Here is a 24,251-nt window from a genome sequence, read left to right as displayed (position 1 = left end):
CCATAGCTAGATTTAACTATAAGTAGAACAAACTTGATCTGAGTTGGAACAATCTGCACACATCCAACAGACAGACGCTTAGTATATCTGGTAACAAGTTATACCTTTCCATGATTTCATGTATACTCACCTTTGAATGGACTCTTCATAACTGTGATGGGGCCCATTGTTGGCTGGCTTTCTCCCACCTTGTTACGAGCAGAAACTCTGAAGCGATATTCTCTTCCATGGATGAGATATGTCACTTTGGTACTAAGTTTACTTGCTGGAACAGTCGCAACCTTTGACCACCCAGAAATGTCATGTTTTTCAACTACATAATCAGTTATGGTGGCACCACCATCTGATAAAGACCTCTGCCAGCTGACCATCATTGTATCACGATCAACGATCTCTGTAGAAACTGATCCTGGGGCTTCAGGAAGGCCTGACAAAAATTACAGTACATACTTTTAATCGCCAAGTGGAGAAAATGAAAATGAAAGATAATGATTTTACAATCACATGAAAGACTGAGTCTAAAAATGCGAATAGTAATGTGATGAGCCTAATAATAGATGTTAATCACTGCAGGAAACCTTCTTCAGCTTGTTCAAAAGTACAAACTTGTACAACTAAATTTTATTAATGTAAAGGTTAACCTAGGTATGTCTTGCATTAACCTGTGATAGTGCTTATGAATACAAGTTGGCTTGTGATTTGATGCAAGCTGATTAACCTTTAGGATTACATCACTGCACTACATCTAAATCTAACATGAACATAGAAAAATTTTAAAATCATAGATCGATCATATATAGCACTTTTTCCAATTCTCTACTACAATTATTTGGGCTGGTATCTATCACAAGTTTGTAATATGTTTATAGTACACCATTTCTTGCTGTTTATTAATTATCAGAAATTTGTGATGTGAATATGGTACAACACAGCAGAGAAAGTGCTACAGTATATATAAAGAATGAAACTGTAGCTGATCTAATACTACTAATTTAGCTGACTAACTGAACTATAAATAGACATCGTTACTACTACTGGTGTAGCTAAGCAACTGAACTATAAATAGATATCACTACTACTACTGCTAGTGTAGTTGAGCAACTGAACTATATATAAACATCACTACTACTACTAGTGTAGCTAAGCTACTGAACTATAAATAGATGTCACTACTACTACTGCTAGTGTAGTTGAGCAACTGAACTATAAATAGATATCACTACTACTACTACTAGTGTAGCAGAGCAACTGAACTATAAATAGATATCACTACTACTACTAGTGTACTTGAGCAACTGAACTATAAATAGATATCACTACTACTACTAGTGTACTTGAGCAACTGAACTATAAATAGATATATCTACTACTACTGCTAGTGTAGCTGAGCAACTGAACTATAAATAGATATCACTGATTTCTACCCACCGAGAACTGAGACATTCACTAGAGTAGTTGCAACTCCTGACTTGTTCTTCAAGGTAACAGTGTAGGTGCCAGCGTGTTTCTTTCTACTAGCCTCCTTCACAAGCATACTAGAAATATTATTGCTTGTGTCAATCTGTATTCCTCGAACTAGATTATCTCCTTTTCTCCATTCACAATCAGGTGTTGGCATTCCGGAGAACTTGACAGATATTCTTTTTGAGTCTCCCTCGTACAGTTCCTCCATAATATCACGTGTTGTAAAGACAGGAGGTGCTAAAAATGTTATAGCATGAGTAAATTATGAAGAGCAGAATATCAGAAAATGAAATTTTTTTTTACTAATATGGCAAATGATTAAACCCAGCGGCGGTTATCAGATCAATTAATAGCCAAAGATCTAGGTAACAAACGATACTATTAGTAGAATTTGTGTCATGGTCAAACCAAAAAATTTATAAGCTATTAGTGCAGACAAGTTTGAGTAGCTTCAACATTAAATTAAAAACTATGATTAAAACTATAATACAAAGTTGTCTGCTCTTTTTTATGAAAACGGGAAAGTGACTCTGAATTTTATAGATAGTGATGTGTAATTGTTTGTGATATAAATGTATTTGCAACTCATTCACTGAACTGCACTAAATTTGTTAAGCGAGTCTGTAATGAACGACAAACAATTTTCCTACCACATAATAGATAGGCTGTAATATTATGTAAAAACCATAAACACACTCAGCATAAAGGTCCTGTTGGGTCAGGTTGAGGTAAAACAACCTGCTAACATCATGTGGCTAAGCAGAGTCTTCTACGTAGACTCTTCATTATTTGAGTCAGTTTAAGATTCAGTGCCGTAGTAACTGACTAAAATATACCTGCATATTTAGCCATGGCTAGCAAAAACAACTCGGCGTCGAAAAGTCATTCGAGGTCTTTAAAGAATTGCAAATTATTGTTTATAAAATGGTAGTCTGAGTTCTTAAGCAGTTCAACTAGTCATAATCTATTTCTTGATTAAAGACATTCATCTCACTATGTGGAGAACATGTCAGTTGTACATTTACACAGGCACTGATAATGTTGAGTGAAACTAGTGTAAGATTTGACTTTGAATGACAAACTCCGCCTACACATTGCAAAAATATTTTACTTTTTAGGAGTCTATAAACTTATTAAGAGTGAGATTGCTGTAAATGATCAAATGAAGGTAATCCTTTATCCACCTCAGCTTGCTTGATTCAATAGAATGATTGACAAAATCAGTTTACAATTTCTATACAATAATTTTATGTGCATGAACATCGCCGAATGACAACATGAACCATATGTACACGACATCGAGTAACTGGTCAAGACCGTGGCTAAATATGCAGGTAAATTTTAGCCAATTTTGGAAGAATTGATGTTTACACGACCTGAACTTTGGTGATTCTTTATAAAAGAACTGGCTTAAGAACATGGTGGTAACAGGTTATAACAGGTGATAACAGGTTATAACAGGTTGTTTCACCAAAGCTCAGGCCAACAGGATCTTTACTAGGTGAGAATAAATGCATGTGCTACTGAAGGCTCATACCATGCACAGATAGAGAAGTTGATTTCTTGTCTTTCCCAAAGTCATTGACAGCCTCAACAGTGTACTCGGCATCATCCGCTGCCTCGACACTGTTCAAAGTCAGACTGGCCAGGCCATCACTCTTCACACTCATTCTATAACGTCTGCCGTCATAAATTACTCTGCCATCCTTTTTCCATGTCACAGTTGGTGTTGGTGATCCCGTAATGAGGCATGATAGCTTAGCCTCCCCTCCAATCTTTCCGATGCATGGTTCCAGAGATCGGATTGCAGCTGGCTCACAGGCTATAAGTTTAATTAAATAGTTTTACTTCAAGATAAATTCAAGATAACTTACAAATTGAATACTTAAATACAAGATGCTGGGAAAATCCGAATTCAAAGTTGTTAATTTTTCTAGTTTGAATAACAAACTATTTTACAAGATAGCCTTGAATTTTTCTTGATAATGAAATTGTACGACAAGTACCTTAGAAATACTATTTAATCAGAATGACAAACAACGTTACAAATTTGCTAGTGCTTCCTACTATTATCTACTAAATTTGGCAAGGAAGGACAACTCTATAGGAACTGACAACCTCAAAGCAATAACCGGTGTTCAAGAGCAAAGTTTTCATTACAGGATCACATATATGAAAGTCATTACTCAGTCATCAGGATCAAGCGCATTAAATTACCAGTAAAACTTACATCCAGCAAGCACTATCTTTACAGGTTCACATTCCTCTGAAGGCTGGCCGTCACCTGCTGCGTTTACAGCCTTCACCCTAAAGGTGTAGGCTGAATTCTTACTGAGGTTTTTGACAGTGTGGCTGAGAGAAGGAGACGTAGTTTTATCCTCCCTCCAATGATAGAAACCTTCCATGCGATACTCAATCACATAATGCGTGATTCGTGCTCCCCCATCACTAGCTGGTGCGGTCCATTTAAGAGTAGCTGAAGTAGGAGTTTGTATTTCTGCCTGAGGTTTGCCTGGAGCTGACGGAGGATCTACACCCATAGAGTGATGCGTTTATTTATTCATAGATCAAATACAAGAAAAAAATTATAGAGGTTATAATTTTAGAATTATAGAGTTAGTGAAGGGTTATTATAGTTATCTACAGGATTATAAAATTAGCCTCGTTAGATCAATCCTGCTTTGAGTATGGCACAATTACTTAGCTTTTACAACATCTCTAAGTAGTTTCTGAGGGTGCTCTAAAGTAGTAGCTTAACATGTTAGTCAATCAGAGCAGCATCTAACCACACAGTACCATGACATGTTAGTCATCCAGACTAATTTCCCAGCACACAGTATTATGACATATTAATCAATCAGAATAGTTTTTAACCATAAAGTATCATGACATGTTAGTCATACCAGTGTTCTGTCCAATACTTGCCACTGCAAAATTATGGGTTATAAAGCTACATGTAGATTTTACTAGAGCACATGAGTTAAGGAGTAAATCTCTCGGATAAAAAACAATCTCAAAGAATACGCTCTTTTAGATTTTTTGATACTATGCATGGATACAAATAACTATATTTACAACGTGAGCACCGTGTGCTTATCCTTGTCTTACCGTATGGAGCCTTAGAAACTATAGGTCCAATTTCCGAAGGCTCTCCAGTGCCAGCCTCATTTTCAGCCTTCACTCTGAAAGAGTACTCATTGCCTTCTACCAAGTCGTTGATATCCATCTGCTGTAGTCTGAACTGCTCCTTGTTTACCTGATATCAAACATCATTTTAGAAATTGTCTAATCTTTTTTGCCATTTAGCTAGAAATAATTTTAGATGAGCAATTGAAAACATAGCGTGTTTCATGCCATGTCATTTGCGTTACTCAAGCGCGTACTCAAAACTCTTGCTCATTTGCTTATACAATCCCCAATAATAATAATAATAGTTGTACATGAAATGACAACAGCAAAGAAGAGCAGCAAATATTCTTACTCTAATCCATCGGTGGCTGGTTCCCTTCGCTCTCTCCACCACGTAACCAGTGATAGGTCGACCACCATCATCTAATGGAGCCTCCCATGAGAGAACAACTCCAGTTTTGTGAACATTCCTTACTGCCAAGTTGACAGGTTTCCCAGGCTCACCTGTAAAGGTGAGCACATACATGCGGGTAGTACTTTTCTCTAGCTGTAACAGAATGCTACTACCTTCTGTCCCTAAACACTTGACTTTAAGAAATAAGCCCTTGCAGCGTCTTCACTGCTATGAAGACAAGACTTACTGTAGATGATACTTGAATACAAAACAAAGATACCTCAAATTAAAATACAAGAGCCGATCCAGATAAAGGTGCACTAATCCTAACTAAAATCAAACCTGAACCAGATAAATTTGTGCTTTATAGTCGGTTGTTTCTTTCATTACAAAAATATAAAGAATATATATATTATTTATTACTATTTGAAAAGAAGAACACATGTACATGCAATTTTGTAATGCGAGTAAATAGAAGTACTACACAACACCTCTAGCCCATATGTAATAATTTTCATCGCTCATTATTCACATGCTGACAGACTCAATTTATTACCTACACTGCTCAAGTGAAAGTAATGTGCAAAATCAGAATTCCTTAAATATTTACACCTGAGGAATAAAACCTTGGTTCATTTGTTAGTGCAGTAGATTAACATACTATTACTATGGTCAATGGTAGGTTTGCAGAAATATCAGAAGTTTCAGATTTATTAAAAAAGATATACACTAATATTTATCCAGATGCACAACCTCTATATGAGTGCTGATGCGAATATCGGTACCAGAATTGGAGCATCTCAAAACTAGAGTACAGATTCTACATAGTTTTGTATAGTAAGCATGTTTGTTAAACACATTTTTCTTGCTTGTTGTACAAAGTGTTGTATTGTTGTTTTTACTCCACATTATTTTATTAATATTATCCAACTAAAGAATATATTCACCTCTTTAGCCTTGTCAATTAATATAACAAACCGTCACATACAGGGCTAAGCTAGCAAACAGCTTATTAATATTACTAGCGAGCAGCAGCAAGACAGATTCACATCTGCTTTTGCAATCAGCCAACTCTGGTAAGTTGCTGACAAGCCCTAGTTATAAGCGAGCTTTCCTCAAGCATACTCCGTGTAACAGAAGACTTACTGTAGGGCAATGAGACAGAAGATTTACTATAGGGCCGTAAAACAGAAGACTTACAGCAGGGTCATGGAACAAAAGACTTACTGTAGGGTAGTTTAGCAGTTACTGTATCTTTAGTTGCTGTCGGCTCGCTGGCTCCAACGTCATTTTCAGCAAAGACCCTGAAGAGGTAGTTGTGCCCCTCGACCAGTCTGCTGATGGTAGCACTCGTGTCCGTGGCGCTAGTGGCGCTAACCCAGTCACCTGACCTGCTGCTTGTGTCTTTCTTCTCAATAGCATAGCCCGTGATTGGTGATCCTCCATTGGTATCAGGAAGAGACCAATTTAATACAGCCTTTTTGTTATCAATGGAACTAACTTTCAAGGCCTGAGGCGCGCCAGGCTTTCCTACAACCACAAGCAATCATAAAATTGTTCACAATAACCTAAAAGATGACTGGATTGGTAAGTTGGGTTTTCACTTGTTGGCATTACATATTTTTATTTAATATATTTCATTTTAAATCAGAATAGTAAAACATAATTTTACAAAATTACTTTAAATTTTGATTGACTGACCCATGTAATTATCCACTATTTAAGTTAATTAAAATGGCTGCCATAATAAAAAGTAGCTTTAGAAATGTTCACAGGTAACCGACCTTTGACTGTCACGTAAACATCAGCAGAACTTGATCCCACATCATTCTCCACAACAATGTGGTAGTTGCCACTAGCCTCTGTATCTACGTCAGTAAATGCTATGGAAGCGCTAAATTCATCAACAGTTGCCTTAGGGTGAGAAGACTTCAAAGGCTTTCCATCTTTGAACCATGTCACCTTGGGGGTTGGCAATCCGGAGTAGGTGGCTGATATCGACTGACTTGAGCCAACTCTAATTTGAACACCTGCTGGGTAGTGTCGATCAAACTGCACCTTTGGTGGCTCTAGAATATCAAAGAAAATTACTAGTTGATTCATAGTAATGATTCAAGATGGCTGATTTCCATAGAAACCACTTTTTCTAAACAGAAAGTTATTTTTTATAGCTCTTCCTAATGCCGTTGTTATAAGGAAGATGCAAGCTGTTGCAAAAATATGCAATTAGTGCATGAGCTTCCCTTTGAATAATACTTCCTAAGGAGAATATTTTGGACTACACTATAGTTTTCCCACGACCAAACGAGCGGGAGCGAAGTTTGAGAGTTATCAAACATGTATTTATTATTAAAACTCTCAATCTTCGCTCCCGCTCGTTTGGTCGTGGGATGATAAATGCATGTGCACACAACTTAACAGTCTCTTAAAACTTACCCATCTGAATGGATTATACACAAATAGACAGATTTATTTGGCCGAAAATCGTTATTAAAACTTGGTAAGCCTTACTTTTATCAAAGTTAAGACAGAAAATTGAAACGGCGAGCGACAGAGAATAGAACGATTAAGTCGTGCGCATTTCACGAAAAAGTAATGTGCACATTTCACCAGTCTATAGCATTGTCGAATTGCCGAAGGGTTCTGTAATTCACGTAGGAGTACTGAAATCGTTTCATTTTTGCCGATTTCAAAGTAACTGACATTTTAGACACTTTTGAGTACTTTGGTATTCTAACTGATGTCCAACGCAGTGTGAGTAAAGGAAATGACGATGATATTTTTTTCTAACGATTCTTATGAAATTATTACAATATTTAATTATACGTTTGGATGACTACAGAACAATGACTACGTAGTACAGATGTTCTAAAAATCTATATAAATATCACAATTTCGTGATATTGTTAGCTATGACGTTTTGAAGTGTAAACAAAATTGTGCATTGGTTTTATATTATTACTTTATTAACAATATTGGTTATTCTAATAATATCAGTGTATTTTACTTCTAATATTGGCCAATATTGCATTTCTCCTATTGCAGGGGGAGAGATATAAACATATAATCTTTTCCTTTCATTATTGCTATTTGTTGTATATAATATCATCCACACCCAGTACATTACAGCTACCATTGCAGTTATCCTATTGCACTGCAGTGCCATTTGACTGCTAATATTGCATTTCTCAACCATCAGTGCACTTTCTTTTTTTCCAATATCACTTTGGTCGTGGGCTGTATAACAGTTGGAATTTCTAGTTGTAAAAATTACTTTAAAATAAAGTGATTTTAAAAATAAAGCATTCAAGGATTCTGTTAGATTGCCATCATAAAGCTTAAGTCAAGCTAAATTTGCTCTATCTATTCTAATATAGCTAAAATATTCTAATACAAGTAATGCTTTTGTTTAGCTATTTATTAGATAGCCATAGCTGAGGCTTATATAAACTAGGTCTGGAAGGCAACAGTACAATACATACTATGAGAGTGAATAAACCACATCTTGTGTTATTATTCATACAGGTAACATTTATTACTGTTATACTTTCCTTGTTGTCTCTACATGTTAATGCAATACATACTATGAGAGTGAATAAACCACATCTTGTGTTATTATTCATACAGGAACATAACAGAAGTTATTGGCGACAAGGATGGGATATTCTTGAGCAGTACAACTGATATTCTTACAAGAATATAACCCGGAACCTATACAGCATTCTCAGTATATACAAGTATGTCTTCGGAAGTGGATAAGTTAATTGAAGTAATTACAACTCAAAACCAAAAGATGGAAGAACAACAACAAGCTTATCTGGAAGAAAATAGGAAACTCATGGAACTACTGGTGAAAGGTCAAACCGAGACAGCAGCGAAGATAGCACCATCGGCAGCCTTACCCAAGTTTTCAGAGTATGATCCAGCTACCGAACTATTGACTGATTACATGAATCGATATGACACTTTTGTAGCAGCTCACTCTATACCTGAGGAGAGGAAAGCTAACGTGTTCTTAATTAATCAGTCACCTGTTCTTTACAAACAGATCAGCAACATGGCTAGCCAACTGGAGACCCCAAAACTTATAAAGGAAGTTACCATGGAAGAAATAGATAATTTCTTAAAAGAACAATATGATCCCACATGATTTTTAGTACGCGAGCGTTATAAATTCTGGAGTACTATAAAAAGGAAACCTGGAGAAACTATTCATGAATTAGCGAATAGAATTAGACAGGAAGCGACCACATGTGACTTTTCTAATATTGATGATCCATTAGATGAAGCTATGAGAACACGGTTTGTCTGCTCAGTAAATAATGAAGCAGTTCTCAAAGCACTGTTCAAAGTAAAAGAAACTGAGCTATCTTTTAAAAGAGCTATTGAAATTGCAACAGAAACGGAGGACGCAGCCAAGATAGCCAAAGAAACCGTATATGGAGAGCAACAAAAAGTTAACAAGGTACAACCAGATCATAGAACTAAGACACCAACAGGAACTTCAAACTACAAAGAAGCAAGACAGACAACTTTCAATTGCTACAGATGCAATAAAACTACACATACTGCTAAGGAATGTCCATACAGATCTGCTACATGTAATTTTTGCCAGAAGTTAGGACATCTAAGAGTTGCCTGCCGAAAAAGAAAAGCAACTACTAATAAAAGGCCTATAGCACAGAAATCTACACCAAAACAACAGCTTAAAACTATTCGAAGAATACATATGGAACAACTTCAAAAGAGTATTGAGATAGAAGAGCAGATCATCGAGATGGAGTTAGATACAGGAGCCTGTGACAACTTCATTACTGAGGAAGTCTGGTGTAAACTTGGAAAACCTGTACTCTCTACAACAACGACAAACTATGAATCTGCTTCAAAACTTCCTATTGAAGTAATTGGACAGTGCCAGCTGAATACTAAAACCGTAAAGGGAAATCCTATTGCTTTGAACTTTGTAGTTAGCCGGGTTCCAAATCTCAACCTGATAGGACGAGGAGCAATCAAACTATTGGGGATATCAATAGACAACCTGCTGAGCCAACAAACTACTACCACTTGTAAATTAGTAGACCAGGAAACGGCTGACAAAAGTCTACAACAATCTTGCGAGCAACTCTGCAATGAATTTCCTGATCTATTTAACAACGATCTAGGCTGTCTAAAGGATTACGAGCTAGAAATAAAATTCAAGGCAGATGCAAAACCAGTGTTTCACAAACCTCGACCTGTTCCATTTGCTATTCAAGATGAATTAAATCTAGCCTACGAAACTGGAATTCAAAGAGGAATCTGGAAACCAGTACAGTTTAATCAATATGGTACGCCTGTAGTTCCGGTCAGGAAAGCGCAACTTTCCAACAGTCATCAAAGATCATCAGAGTATGTGGAGACTACTCACAAACAGTCAATCCACAATTAGAGACTCACCGACAGCCTATACCTCTACCCGAAGACCTGATGAACAAGTTAGGAGGAGGATACGGATATACTAAAATTGATCTAGCGGATGCATACAACCAAATCCCCCTGGGACCAAACAGTCAGAAAAAGCTTGCTCTTAGCACTCAAAAAGGAGTACTACTACAGATGAGACTTCCGTTTGGAATCAGTTCAGCACCTGGATATTTTCAGGAGATAATGGAACAATTGACAGCTGATCTACCAGGGGTAGCTGTATATTTAGATGATATACTGGTTAGTGGTACTGATGCTACAAGTCATTTACAGAATTTGCGACAACTACTTGCAAGACTGAATGAGAAAGGTTTACGATGTCGTAAAGAAAAATGCCATTTTGCTCAACCCTCGGTAGAATATCTTGGTCATAACCTTTCAGCAAAAGGAATTTCTAAAGGACTAAAAGCAGATGCTGTTAAACAGATGCCTGCCCCAACTAACATAAACAGTTTACGTTCATTCTTTGGATCAGTACAGTTCTACAGCAAATTCCTACCTAACCTATCAACGATTACAGAACCATTACACCAGCTAACTAGAAAAAATGTGCAGTGGAAGTGGAGTGCAGAACAGGAAACCAGTTTTCTTCAGCTAAAGCAACTGCTGACTGCTGACACAGTTCTTACACATTTCAACTCAAAGCTGCCTATAGGAATAGCATGTGATGCTTCCGAAAAAGGAATTGGAGCTGTCTTATTTCACAGATATAAGGATAATAGTGAAAGACCTATTATGCATGCTTCTAAAACATTGACGGCGACCCAAAGAAAATATGGTCAGATTCAAAAAAAGGCACTAGCTATCATATTTGCGTTGAAGAAGTTTCACCAATTTCTCTATGGCAGAAAATTCACCATCATTACGGACCATCGAGCATTGACATCTATGTTTGCACCTAACAAAGGAACTCCTGCACTTGCTGCTAACCGATTAGCAAGATGGGCTCTCTTACTCAGTCAATATGAATATGAAATTGAATATAGAAAGACTAACAAACATGGGAATGCAGATGCTCTTAGTCGGCTACCTGTTGGATCAGATGTTGAGTTTGACAGAGGAAGACGATGCTGACGTAGACATTATTTGCACTATTAAAACTATTGAAGCTCAACTTAACCCTACAGATCCAGGAGTAATAGTCAAGGAATCTTCTAAAGACATTGTTATCTCTACAGTCATGAGATATACAACAGAAGGATGGCCACATCGAGAGGAAGCAACTCCAGCTACTTCTGAAATCAAAGAATTTAGAAAGTTGGAAAACTCACTATCGGTGTGTAATGGTTGTCTACTCTATGGAAACAGAGTAGTAATTCCTACCAGCTTACAAAAAGAAGTACTGAAGATATTGCATCTCGGACATTTTGGGATACAAAGGATGAAGCAGCTAGCACGCACAGCGGTATACTGGCCTAGAATGGATGCTGACATTGTAGAGACAAGCAAGTTGTGTATATCGTGTGCTGAAAATCAGAGACTACCTTCAAAGTATCCTGTACATCCGTGGATGCTACCAGAGAAACCATGGAGTCGTTTACACTTAGATCATGCTGTCAACTTTATGGGAAGTAACTGGCTAGTTCTCACAGATGCTTACACTAAATATCCTTGCATTCACAGGACCAGTTCTACATCGACAAAATCAACTACTGATCTTTTAGAACAAGATTTTTCACACTTTGGCTATCCACACACATTAGTTACAGACAATGCTACTACCTTTAAATCAGAAGAGTTTCAACAGTGGTGCAAAGAAAGAGGAATTACACATTTATCAGGAGCTCCTTATCATCCTGCAACAAATGGAGCTGCTGAGAGAATGGTGCAATCATTTAAACAAGCTTTGAAAAAGTCTACTCTACCACCTAATGCAGCATTATTAGAATTCTTGATGCATTATAGAAGAACACCTTTAGAGACTGGATAATCACCAAGCCAACTGCTACATGGAAGGCAAATCCGATGCAAAATTGACACAATTATTCCATCACCAGCCCATTCGGCTCAAGAAAAACAATCTAAAAATACACAGCTTCTGAATGACACGGTAAACCAGATTCACAGCTATCAAGTTGGAGACCATGCTATGCGTTATACTGTGGCCCTAGAAGATCTAATCAGCCTCGATGGGTTCCAGCATTAGTGACTAAAGTCTATGGCCAGCGAAGTGTTAATGTTAGAGTATGGCCACGCGGACCCACATGGAGGAGACATGTAGAACAACTACAACCTAGATTTAGCACAGAAGAAGACCTACACCCTGGAGATATATGTCAAACATCAGATAAAAATAGTGACAGGCTACCTATTCCGGTACCTCCCGAAGAACCAGTGCGTCAACCAAAGAGACCAAATCCTAGACATCCTCTACACAGTGATTATGGACTAGATAATCCACATAGGTCATCTAGAAGGAGACAGCAAACACAATTTTATCCGTAACGTTTCGTCTGTTCATTTTATCTCCAGACTAGTGAGGAGGTGTTAGATTGCCATCATAAAGCTATATTTATTCTAATATAGCTAAAATACTCTAATACAAGTAATGCTTTTGTTTAGCTATTTATTAGATAGCCATAGCTGAGGCTTATATAAACTAGGTCTGGAAGGCAACAGTACAATACATACTATGAGAGTGAATAAACCACATCTTGTGTTATTATTCATACAGGTAACATTTATTACTGTTATACTTTCCTTGTTGTCTCTACATGTTAATACAATACATACTATGAGAGTGAATAAACCACATCTTGTGTTATTATTCATACAGGAACATAACAGATTCAATACCAACTTTGTAGTTATATACATGTAAGCATATAATCATGTTTTGTTAGCATGTGCTCCAACAGATTGCAAAGCAATTTATATCAGCGCATAACAATGTGTAGGAAAGGAACTAGACAAAAAGCAAGTATAGCAACGGATTAACAAGGTACTCCTTTTATATGCCTCATGGAGTCATTAGGCCTGTATTGGTAGAATAGCCTGTGCTCTCTTGAAATAATAAACCTTACAACTTAAAAAGCGGTGATCTGAGGAAAACCCTGAGCGCTATAGCATCTACAAATGTGTGTATAAAGCGAGAGGGATAAAGCAGTTCTTCAGCTGATTGGACACTTTGAGCAACAATTAACCAATCTCTGTACATGTAAGAGTTGTCCTAAGGCAATAGCTCAGTGCTGATGCATGAATGACAAGAGAGCGAGCTGTAAAATAGACTGTGAGGAGAGCATGCGGACGAGACCTAGACATATGATTACATCGTCACAAAAAATACCTGTTTCAACGCCATTCTCCATACCGCCTGTGTAACACAGAGTATGTCAGTAATATTATGGGAATGTTGTCAACAACAAAGATTTTTGTAACTTGACAGTAGCTTAAAAATCACTCTAATGCCTACTTTGTACCTTTGTAGTATATGCCATGTGACTGTAGTGGCTGTCATGCAAATAGAAAAATTGGAATGGCTATATGATGCTAACCTAAGTTCCAAAAGCTTATTTAATTGCAATAAAATTAAACTGTTCAGGTAATCAAAGAATGAGTCATCTGCTTCACAAGGCTACAATGCAGGGAGTCGTCTGCTCTACTACACGACAAAGATTCTTACCGCTGACGAGAATCTTGCAAGTAGATTCTGCTTGGCCGGAGGCATTAGACACAACACACTTATACTCCGATGCGTCAGACGTCTGCATGTCTTTGATCGTCAAAGTCGCATCTCGTTCTGTCTGAGAAAAGATATGCCTCTTGGATCTGCCTATTTCCTTGTTCCCTCGATACCATTTTACGTCTACGCCTTGCCCTCCATTGTCAAATGTACATTTAAGCATCACTTGCATTCCGAGAGAAGTCGAGACGTCACCGAGAGTCTTCTTGAACCGTGGCGCTTCACCGACTGCAAAATAAAATAAATAAAATAAAACACCAAAACTAGTAATAAATAGCTTGAAAATATTTATGCAGAAGGACTAAAAGTTCGTCTTCTGTGCTTACAGCAATAGCTGCAGTTTTCTCCACAAATATGGGGTCAGTCTAGCCAACTAAAGGTTTCTCACAGTTGTAGTTCTCATAACTATTTCCAGCAGTTTTGATTTTTTTGTATTAGTTTAAATGCTGCTCCACTGAAACCCAGCCATTGAGAATAAAGTTAGAATTTGCACCATGTTCTGTATTCAACCAATTTTAATATGATCAATTGTTGCGGTTGTGAGTAGTGGTGTTAATGTATTTTTTTCACGTTGAGATGATTTCTAAAACATTTTCTTTTAGTTTGTAGTGTCACAAAAAGTGTTCACCAAAGCATTAAATTTTGTAAAACGGAATTTCTGCTTTGGATAAGTCTGAGTGGCAATTACATGAAGTGACTCACCTGGCGTAGCCCGTGAACCAATATCACCACCTCTAATCTCGGTATACGGCCCCGCTCCAGCAGAATTTACAGCGCACACTCTGATGTCGTAACTCCTGCCTTCTCTCAGCCCTGTTATCTTGTAATTGGTTCCTGAAACTGCCTCCTTATTTGCTTGCGCCCATCGGCTACCTGCTGTTGAAAGCTTGATCTCTATGTTATAGCCCGTGATCTCGGAACCACCATCAGTGTTGGGAATTCTCCAACTTAGAGACAGTGAGTCTTTTAGTGTCTCGATCACTTGAAGTCCGTTTGGAGCACTTGGCTTGCCTGAAAAGTCAGTCAATTGTGTATAGCTTTTTTAATAGCCAGATGAGAACACCCAACCTGGTAAGTTGTATGCTAGTACAAGGGTCTGTAGTCTGTACATTCTAAACATGATCGGTTAACAGCAGCTAGGGCTTCAATTGACTCAAATCACTGTATGAAAAACTTACCAATCATAGGTTTGCAAATGTATGGCGCAGACGGTTCGCTGGGAATGCTGTTTCCTTTCTTGTTCACTGACACAACTCTGTACTGATACTCTGTTCCTTCTATTAAGTCTCCTTGATCATAGTACAAGCGACTCAGCATGTCTCGGTTGATCTGCAACCATCTACCACTCTGATTCGTTGATCTTTCGACATAATAGCCAATAATAGGTGAGCCGCCATCATTAGTTGGAGCCAACCAACTAATGCGAATTGAGTTGCTCGTTGGGTTGGTGAATGTGGGAGCTGAGGGAGCAGATGGCAAGGCTGCAAAATCATAAATATGCATTACTTATGGAGTGAATATACTATTATATGTGACAGCAAGTTACTAAATCCTCAATTGAACTCAACACACAAGATCTGTTGAGTTGTAAAAAAATTGACTATTTTTAAAAGTGTCACATATTAAATGCACTCCAAACGTATGTAGATGGTTCAAATTGCACAAAGTATTCTGTAGATGGCTCAGAAAGAACTGGTATAGGTTAAGACTCAAGAATCAAGGGTAAGAATCAAGAACTAAAGCTAATAATTAAGAGCCAAGGCTAAGAATCAAGGCTAAAAATCAAGACTAAAAATCAAGAATTAAGGCTAATAACTAAGATGAGTCAAGGCTAAGAATCAAGAAATAAGGCTAATAATTAAGAACTAAGGCTAAGAATCAAGGTTAAGAATCAAGAATCAAGGCTAATAACTATGATGAGTCAAGGCTATGACTCAAAGCTAAGAATCAAGAAGTAAGGCTAATAATTAAAAACCAAGGCTAAGAATCAAGGTTAAGAATCAAGAATCAAGGCTAATAACTATGATGAGTCAAGACTATGACTCAAAGCTAAGAATCAAGAATTAAGGCTAATAATTAAGAACCAAGGCTAAGAATCAAGGTTAAGAATCAAGAATCAAGACTAATAACTATGATGAGTCAAGGCTATGACTCACCAATAGCACTTGTTGGAGTAGTCAGCTGTGAAACTTCAGCATAGTCACCAAGTCCCAACTCGTTCTCCGCTCTCACTTGGAAATAATAACCTTGACCTTCGAGTAGAGGCTTCACTGAAAATCTCGTATCCCGTGTGGTGCCTACTTTCTGCCAGCTGCGTCGAGATGCTTCACGTTTTTCTATGGTGTAGCCCTTGATCGGACTGCCACCATCAGAGCTAGGGGACTTCCATGAAAGTGAGACGGAGTCCTCTGTAACTGATTCTACAGTTAGGTCCAGTGGCGCTGGTGGCTTGTCAAGTACAGTAAGACGATAGGTAGTGGAGAGTTCACCGTGCTCGTTCTTCAATGTTACACCATATTCTCCAGCGTCATCCAACATGACTGCCTTCATTCTAAGCGTAGCGAGACAAGAAATTGTCTCCTCCTGAAACCTTTTCTCTTTGGGAAGAGCCAAACCATTGTGCTTCCAGCTCACTTCAGGGGTTGGATATGATTTGAATGGAACTTCGAATATAGCAACCGATCCTGCCTTTACTGTAATATGTCTTTTAGTTTTTCCAAGATGGTCAAGGTCTGGAGGTACTAAAAATAAAAGTTATTGATGTCAAAATTGATCAGTATAAATAGCCATTGTGAAATAATATAAATCTTTAATTGATTGAACGCAGAGAATTTACAGGTTTTGAGTGAACCGTCATGCTATAGAGAGAAGCATACTAACTTTTTGCGATAAGTTTGCAGCTTGTTTTCTTATTACGACAAGAGAATGTATAGTCAGCGATATCTTCCGGTTGCACTTGTTGAAGGTGAAGCTTATAGATGCCGTCTCCCTGGCTGAGCCTATGCCTCTTATCTTCCATCACTGGCTTACCGTTCTTCAGCCATGCAAACTCAGACACGTCCTGTGAGATCTCACATTCAAATGTCACATGATGACCCAGAGACTTGACAACGATGTCTTCCAATGGACGTATAATATTGATCTCTTCTTCTGTAATAATGCAGCATGCGTGAAAAAAGTTTGTTTGAAGAACTACAAGCTTTAAAATGTTTAAGATACAAACATCTGCACAAAACCTTTTCATTTTTGATGGCAAAAAAGGTGGAAGAAAAATGAGAACTCAGAAACTTACCTTTGATGTCTACATTGGCTTCTAACACGCAGTCATCATCGTCAAAGCTAACTGAGTACTGGCCGATATCGGAGAGTTGTGAGTTATTGATGGTGAGTGTGTGGAGTTGTCCATCCTGTTTGACCAAAGCTCTAGACCGGTCACCAAGAGGTTTACCATCTTTACACCAGACTGCTTTAGCTTTTGGATTGCTTATTCTACATTTTAGAATGACAGCCTCCTTCTCTTTGACAATCATGTCAGTCATCGGCTCCAGGACACTGATAGGCTCTGATAAATAGAGACGCAATGGTACTCTACAGGAAATACTGGCTAATAGCTAGTTATTTAATGAGTGCAGAACACACTACCACAGCAACCATCTTACCATTCCTGATCCTCGTAAAATTATTTGCGATGTTTATCTCAAAAAGTGTTTAGAGGTAGTTTCAATCGTTGAACAAAAATAAAATAAAATGATACGGAGTCACAAGATTACACACAGTTCTTGAGGAAAACGAATCAGTTGAAAGGTAAAGCCTTGTTTGTCTATTATAACAGCCTGAGGTGAGTTGGAGTGACCTGAGGCCAGCCTTATTAAGCATAACCCATACCGTATGGATCCTGGGCTTTGATTGGTCCAGCAGGTGTGCTAGCCTTAGAAACTCCGGCCTCATTTTCAGCGATAACTCTGAACTCATAATCGCGGCCCTCTGTCAGATCAGAGATGTCCATCTTTAATATGTGCACTGGACTCCTGTTGATAGCAACCCAGCGAGGATTGAAGCCAGTTTTCCTCTCTACGTAGTAACCGCTGATTGGGCTACCGCCATCAGATGGTGGTGCTCTCCAAGACAGAGCCAGCGAATCACTTTTCACATCACTCGCTGTCAAATCTATTGGTGGACTGGGAACATCTGAAAAAACCAACAAGCAGTAAATCATTTCATTTCAGGGAAAATCGGCTTTGTCATATTTCATCAGATTGAAAAAGCAAAGACTGAATGACAACCAATCAGCATCCGATATTGAGGTCTCAACGATAGCAAATAGCTTTTGTTGTTTTTAGAAATTGAAGCTCTCTTGATGACTATCAAATGCAGTAGTTATTTTGGAGGTTAACAATAGCAATATGGTGACAATAACAATATGTTAACAATAACAATATGGTGACAATAACAATAGGTTAACAATAACAATATGGTGACAATAACAATATGTTAACAATAACAATATGGTGACAATAACAATAGGTTAACAATAACAATATGGTGACAATAACAATAGGTTAACAATAACAATATGGTGACAATAACAATAGGTTAACAATAACAATATGGTGACAATAACAATAGGTTAACAATAGCAATATGTTAACAATACCAATACGTTAACAATTTTAGTCTGTTACAAGTTGCGCTAATATTTTTAATGAGCCTCATTGCAATCAATATAGTCTTACTTATGCTCTACCTACCTAGCACCTTCCTCTACTCTGTATACACCCACTAATCCACTCACCCACCAATCCACTCACCCACCAATCCACTCACCAACCAATCCACTCACCCACCAATCCACTCACCCACTCATCCACTCACCCACTAATCCACCCACCCACTACTCACCCATTCACTCACTCATTCTATTTCCTAAATATTCAGCAACTCATTCTCGTACAATCACCCAGTGGCTGACCTACACACCTACTTATACACCTACTCGCACTTTCACTCATACACCTACTTCCACACTTACACATCTAATTACAGACCAACTTACCATATGGACTCTTTGCAACAACTGGTTCTTTGATTTCAGCAGCAGTGCTAACACCGACTTCATTCTCAGCATAAATCCTGAATCGGAACTGTCGACCTTCTGGAAGTTTACTGACTGTGTATTGGGTAGCTGATGGTTTAGCTTGCCCAGCAGGTGACCAGCTGCCTCTTTTTGTATCTTGCTTTTCGATGATGTAGCCTGTGATTGGTGAGGCCCCATCAGATGATGGAGGAGACCAGCTGAGGTCTATAGCGTCCCTGTATGTCTTGACTACCGCAAAGTCAGTTGGTGCAGATGGCTTGTCTAGAGAAGAATAAAATGTAATATGGTTAAACAGGGAAAAGCATCCAGACTGTAACCACTGTACTTGTATGTAATCCAAATGGAATTATATGGTAACAAGTAACTTCTGAACAAGGGAAACTACACAAACAGTTACATAGAACAACTAGTAAACTAGTCAGTATAGCACAGAGAGTGCCAAGTTGATAGTATATGATATACAGAAACATGATGAATGTATTGTTAGGGTATAACAGATATAGATACTCATAAAGACACCCCGTATAACTTACCAATCACTTCCACCGAGATACTAATCTGATCTTTTCCTGCCGAATTCTCAGCCACAACCATGTAGGTTCCAGCCTGAGTCGGAGCTATCCTAGGAAGAGTGAGAGTTGTGTATGATTCAGCTATAGTTATGCTACTTGATTCCACAGCCTTTCCATCAACAGTCCATGAGATGCTGGGCTGAGGTGATCCTGTCACCGAACACTCGCACATGAAGGACGAACCAGCTTTGACTGTATGCTCTGTCTGATTGCAGGCCAACTGCGGCTTGCCTGCAAAAACCGTGACAATGATAGGAACTGGCAGAGCTAAACAAGTCCATCAAGAGGAAGGGAAGTGAATGTAAAGTAGAGTTTTTGATAGTGGAATATGGTTGATAAACAGCGAATGATGCCGCCTGTGAAGAACATGTCTATATATAAGATGCAGAACTAAGCACGAGTAGTAGAGGAGAGTTGATCCACTAAACCAGCAGCGATAACAACGATAACCTCCTAGCGTCTGCGTAACAAATCTTGGTGCTGATTGAGGTGTGGGGCAAGCAACAGTTTAGTTTTCCGTGTATCTCTAAACTTAGAGTTATCCTTTACATGTAGCTTTCAATGATCGATATGATAATCACTCTATTGATTAAAGAATGACACACAGACAAATCCAATAACAACATTTTTAGTATTTGCTGAACTTGTTTGTTATAAGGCGAACAGCCTTACACTACAGCGAACAGCCTTGGTAGTACTAGCCTACAATCACTAACAAATAAAGATCTTAGACTGCATCAAAAGACAAATGCTTAGTCACTATCAATGAGGTCTATAAACTGACTACTATTTATCATGATGCACCATCAATCATCACCAACGAACTACTGTAATTCTCCTACAATTATGAGGGATATGCGTCTGAAATCCATATACGTACTCCACATTCCCTCCTATGCGTAGAGAATTAAAGAACACACAAAGTAAAGCAGCTGAGTCAATAATAACAACCACATCAAGTTTTTCTCTCAGACAAGGCCAAGTGCCTTCTGCATCCAATAAACAAAGCAATTTTACTGAACGCTATTTTATTTCAACAAGTGCTGTCAACTCACACATGACGGTGAGCAGAGCTTCAGATTCAACTTCCCCGACAGCATTCTTTGCAACACATCGATATCGGCCCGCATCACTCAATTGCGGTTCCTTGATCTCTAACTCAGCTCGACGTTTTTTCTGACTGATAGAGTACTTATTGCCTGGGTAGAGCTCCTTCCAGTCTTTGTACCACTTCACCTCAGCCTCTGGTTTGCCTAGATCTATATCAGCTATTAACTTAGCAACACTGGGTAGTGTTATCTTTGTGTCTTTCAGCTTCTTTGCAAACTGTGGAGCCTTACCAACTGCAAAAAACATGAATAATTTTAGAGCGATCAGTTTCAGAGTTGCCCTTCCTCGCAGCAGGGAATAACAGAACAAGTTTTTGGCTACATATAAAAATGACAGCTTAAAGGCTGTTGTATGGTGTATTAGTAGACAAATACCTACTACAAATGATAAGAAATCAATGAATACGAGAGACACACATTTCACTACCAATATTACTATACCAGTACCAATGTAAACAAACAATATATGCTAAAAATAGTAAAACAAGCAAATATACAATATTTTAACACAACTCTAACTGTGAGTTGCTCCTACTTAGCTAAAATTACTTACTTATTTTTTCCTTGACAAGCACTGACTTGGAAGGCTCTGAAAACTGTCCGGTGCCAGCTTTATTGGTTGCTGCCACTCTGAACTCGTAGTCATAGCCTTCTACAATACCAGACACTGTGTGCTTGGTATCCGTGACATCATCAGCTGACTTAATCCAGCGATGCTGCGTAGTAGCCTTGTACTCAACTGTGTAAGACTGGATAGGGGCTCCTCCATCTTGTTTAGGTGGCTGCCATTTCAAGTCAACCGCAGTGGCGCGAGTAGATGATATAATAGGGCTATTAGGAGCACCTGGTTTTCCTGTGACAAATATACAACAATATGACTTTAGGAAAACCTTGAAGGTGAGAAAGTCAGTCAGGGGGATGATAGCAGAAATGGATGTCAAACACAAACTATGTTAGCCTCTAATCTTTACTATAATAGGAGTCGTGTGCCTCTGTCTGAAACCATAATTAAAAGTTAGGAAAAGTTTGTTTTCAATGAGACTAAAACTAGTGATTTTCCGCTTGGTAGACAGACACTCCACCACTTGTACCAATCGATTGCCTTGCTGCATTTTGGAATGATTGTATGTACAGTTATTACACCTGAGAATCATTTACGACACACTGGACTGCTAGGATACTAGCTGATATAAATTGAGCAACTTATTTGCTCTCTCCGTAACACAGTACCAGAGAAGGTTGTGAGATTAAAACTTAGACTGTGATCATGATGTAAGATACAGTATAATAGAGATACCCCTATATGTCATTTTCTCTCTCAAGTGCGGCAAGAGCAAAAGCAATATTTTTAAGGCTAACGACGAGATGCGTGTTATTCAAATCGAATTTGAGAACTTGCGTCGACTTCACACTTTATGTTATATAAAAGTTTTTATGCAGTACGAAACAAAACCTTTATATAAATTCTTTACATTATGTGGAATTTACATTATAGGAGCGACTACTGTATGCCTAATAGCAGTTGTGAATCATTAAGAAAACTTGGGCAAAATAAGTCACTTTACCTAAAACAGAATGACAAACATCCAGGTCTTGGTTACAAATTTGTGCAGACTTGCAAAGATATATTCATTTATTCACCATAAGTATGACATAGAGATAGTAGAATGTCAAGGTTATATATATACCCCATGGATCTTTAGCCACGAATTCACATGCATCTGATGGCTCACTCTCTCCTCTTGCATTTACAGCGACCACCCGCCACTCATAAAGTGTGCCCTCCATTAGATTCAGGGCTTCATGAGTTAGCCCTCTGAGTAGATCACGGCTGATTCGCACCCATCTTCCACTGTTATTGGTAGCTCGCTCTAAGTGATATCCTGTCACAGGTGTCCCGCCATCACTGGCAGGTGGTTGCCAAGTTAGAGAGGCTTGTGTGCTTAATATATCGGAAGCTTCTGGAGGTGCTGGTTTGCTTGGCACAGCTGCAACATTTATACAGCATAAAGTGAAACACTTCGCAATAGTTGTTATTTACACCAGATCGTACTACTCTGATCGTACTACTCTGTCAAATCTGACTAAGAAAAAAACCATTTTAACGACTCTCCACTTCCAACTGCTAAGTAAGAAAGTTTCACAACTTACTAAACTTGCTAGCTGGCAAAACAGCCTGTGGTATTTCAGCTGGATCGCCAGTGCCAATGGCATTCTCAGCCATCACCTGGAAGTAATACTTTTCACCCTCCTGCAGCCGAGACACAGTAAACTCCAACTTGTCAGTCCTTCCAAACTGTTGCCAGCTGCGACGAGTTCCAACTCTTCCTTCGACAATGTATCTGAGTATTGGAGAGTCCCCATCATCTTTTGGCGGCTGTAAAATGACAGAGCGGATGTAGACTACTGGATGAAACTTGCATGTTTTTAGAGCTGGAGAGTTCAAAGCCTGGTGGCTCAATGTCAAAAACAGCCTATTATTTGACTTTTGAAAGCAAATTATTGCCTCTTCGGTTGCCAAAGCTCTGAAGCCATCCAGCTCTGGGAAACCAGACAGTGCAATTGAGAACTCACTGAAAACAGTTCCAGCGCACAGTAGGTGAGTAAGGATCGCACTCGTAAAAGTATGATTGAGAACAGAGAGGTTTGGACTAATATAACTGCATGTACAATTGTTACGAACTGCTCGAAAAGGTAGCACAACAAAATGAAGGAGGTATTTACTCTTTTAGCTAGCTCACATGTCTGTTAATAGTTTATAAAGCCTACTAACATTTACAAAAGGAAATTAACTTAATAGAAATATGCTTCAATAGTACTAATACTACTTTCTAACACCTGCAAAAAGTGAGTTACAATATAGTATCTGGTAAGTTACCGTCCACATGAGGCTGACTGAATCCTCTGTGACATCAGCCACCTCCAACTTCTCTGGAGCAGATGGTTTGTCCTGCACGAGGAGTTTGATGTCAGCTGAGATTTCACCAATGGAGTTTTTCACAAGCACGGTGTAGATGCCTGCGTCTCCCTTTTCTATGTTCTTTAGACGGAGACACGTAAGACGTGACACTGTGTCCACACTCATTCGTTTGTTTTTAGGGAGATCTTTCTCATTGAGAAACCACATGACTTCAGGAACAGGATATCCGACAAAGGGAATCTCAAATACAGTGGCGCTGCCCGCTTTTACCACAACCGTCTCTGACAGCTTCTCGTTGATGTGCAAAGAAGGATAAACCTGGATGGACATTGAATAAGACATTATTATAGCATTGCTTTGAAACATTTGGGCAAGCAACCCCTTAACATGTCATCAATACAGCAAACAAATTTTAAAATCTGT

At 38.5% G+C, this 24,251-nt stretch overlaps 1 protein-coding gene across 1 annotated transcript in view; it reads right to left on the bottom strand.

Annotated features, from left to right (window-relative positions):
• Positions 1–24,251, bottom strand: part of LOC137390737 (titin-like) — a 74,866-nt gene that overhangs the window by 10,916 nt on the left and 39,699 nt on the right. The window contains exons 45-67 of the mRNA XM_068077059.1: positions 23,787–24,146; positions 23,060–23,285; positions 22,597–22,896; positions 21,462–21,761; positions 20,855–21,142; positions 19,761–20,030; positions 19,186–19,488; positions 18,018–18,320; positions 17,425–17,694; positions 17,013–17,282; positions 16,289–16,873; positions 15,311–15,613; positions 14,835–15,143; positions 14,056–14,360; positions 11,032–11,038; positions 6,772–7,056; positions 6,215–6,517; positions 4,946–5,097; positions 4,573–4,720; positions 3,695–3,994; positions 3,002–3,286; positions 1,429–1,701; positions 131–427 (exon numbers count right to left, since the gene is read on the bottom strand). Coding sequence (XP_067933160.1) covers positions 131–427; positions 1,429–1,701; positions 3,002–3,286; positions 3,695–3,994; positions 4,573–4,720; positions 4,946–5,097; positions 6,215–6,517; positions 6,772–7,056; positions 11,032–11,038; positions 14,056–14,360; positions 14,835–15,143; positions 15,311–15,613; positions 16,289–16,873; positions 17,013–17,282; positions 17,425–17,694; positions 18,018–18,320; positions 19,186–19,488; positions 19,761–20,030; positions 20,855–21,142; positions 21,462–21,761; positions 22,597–22,896; positions 23,060–23,285; positions 23,787–24,146 — 6,442 coding nt within the window. The remainder of the gene's footprint in view (positions 1–130; positions 428–1,428; positions 1,702–3,001; positions 3,287–3,694; positions 3,995–4,572; positions 4,721–4,945; positions 5,098–6,214; positions 6,518–6,771; positions 7,057–11,031; positions 11,039–14,055; positions 14,361–14,834; positions 15,144–15,310; positions 15,614–16,288; positions 16,874–17,012; positions 17,283–17,424; positions 17,695–18,017; positions 18,321–19,185; positions 19,489–19,760; positions 20,031–20,854; positions 21,143–21,461; positions 21,762–22,596; positions 22,897–23,059; positions 23,286–23,786; positions 24,147–24,251) is intronic.

The sequence above is a fragment of the Watersipora subatra genome, chromosome 3 (assembly GCF_963576615.1).
Source record: "Watersipora subatra chromosome 3, tzWatSuba1.1, whole genome shotgun sequence".
In the NCBI taxonomy this organism is placed as follows: Eukaryota; Metazoa; Bryozoa; class Gymnolaemata; order Cheilostomatida; family Watersiporidae; genus Watersipora; species Watersipora subatra.
Note: the sequence above shows the minus strand (reverse complement) of the source record. Positions and strands in the feature narration are given on the sequence as shown.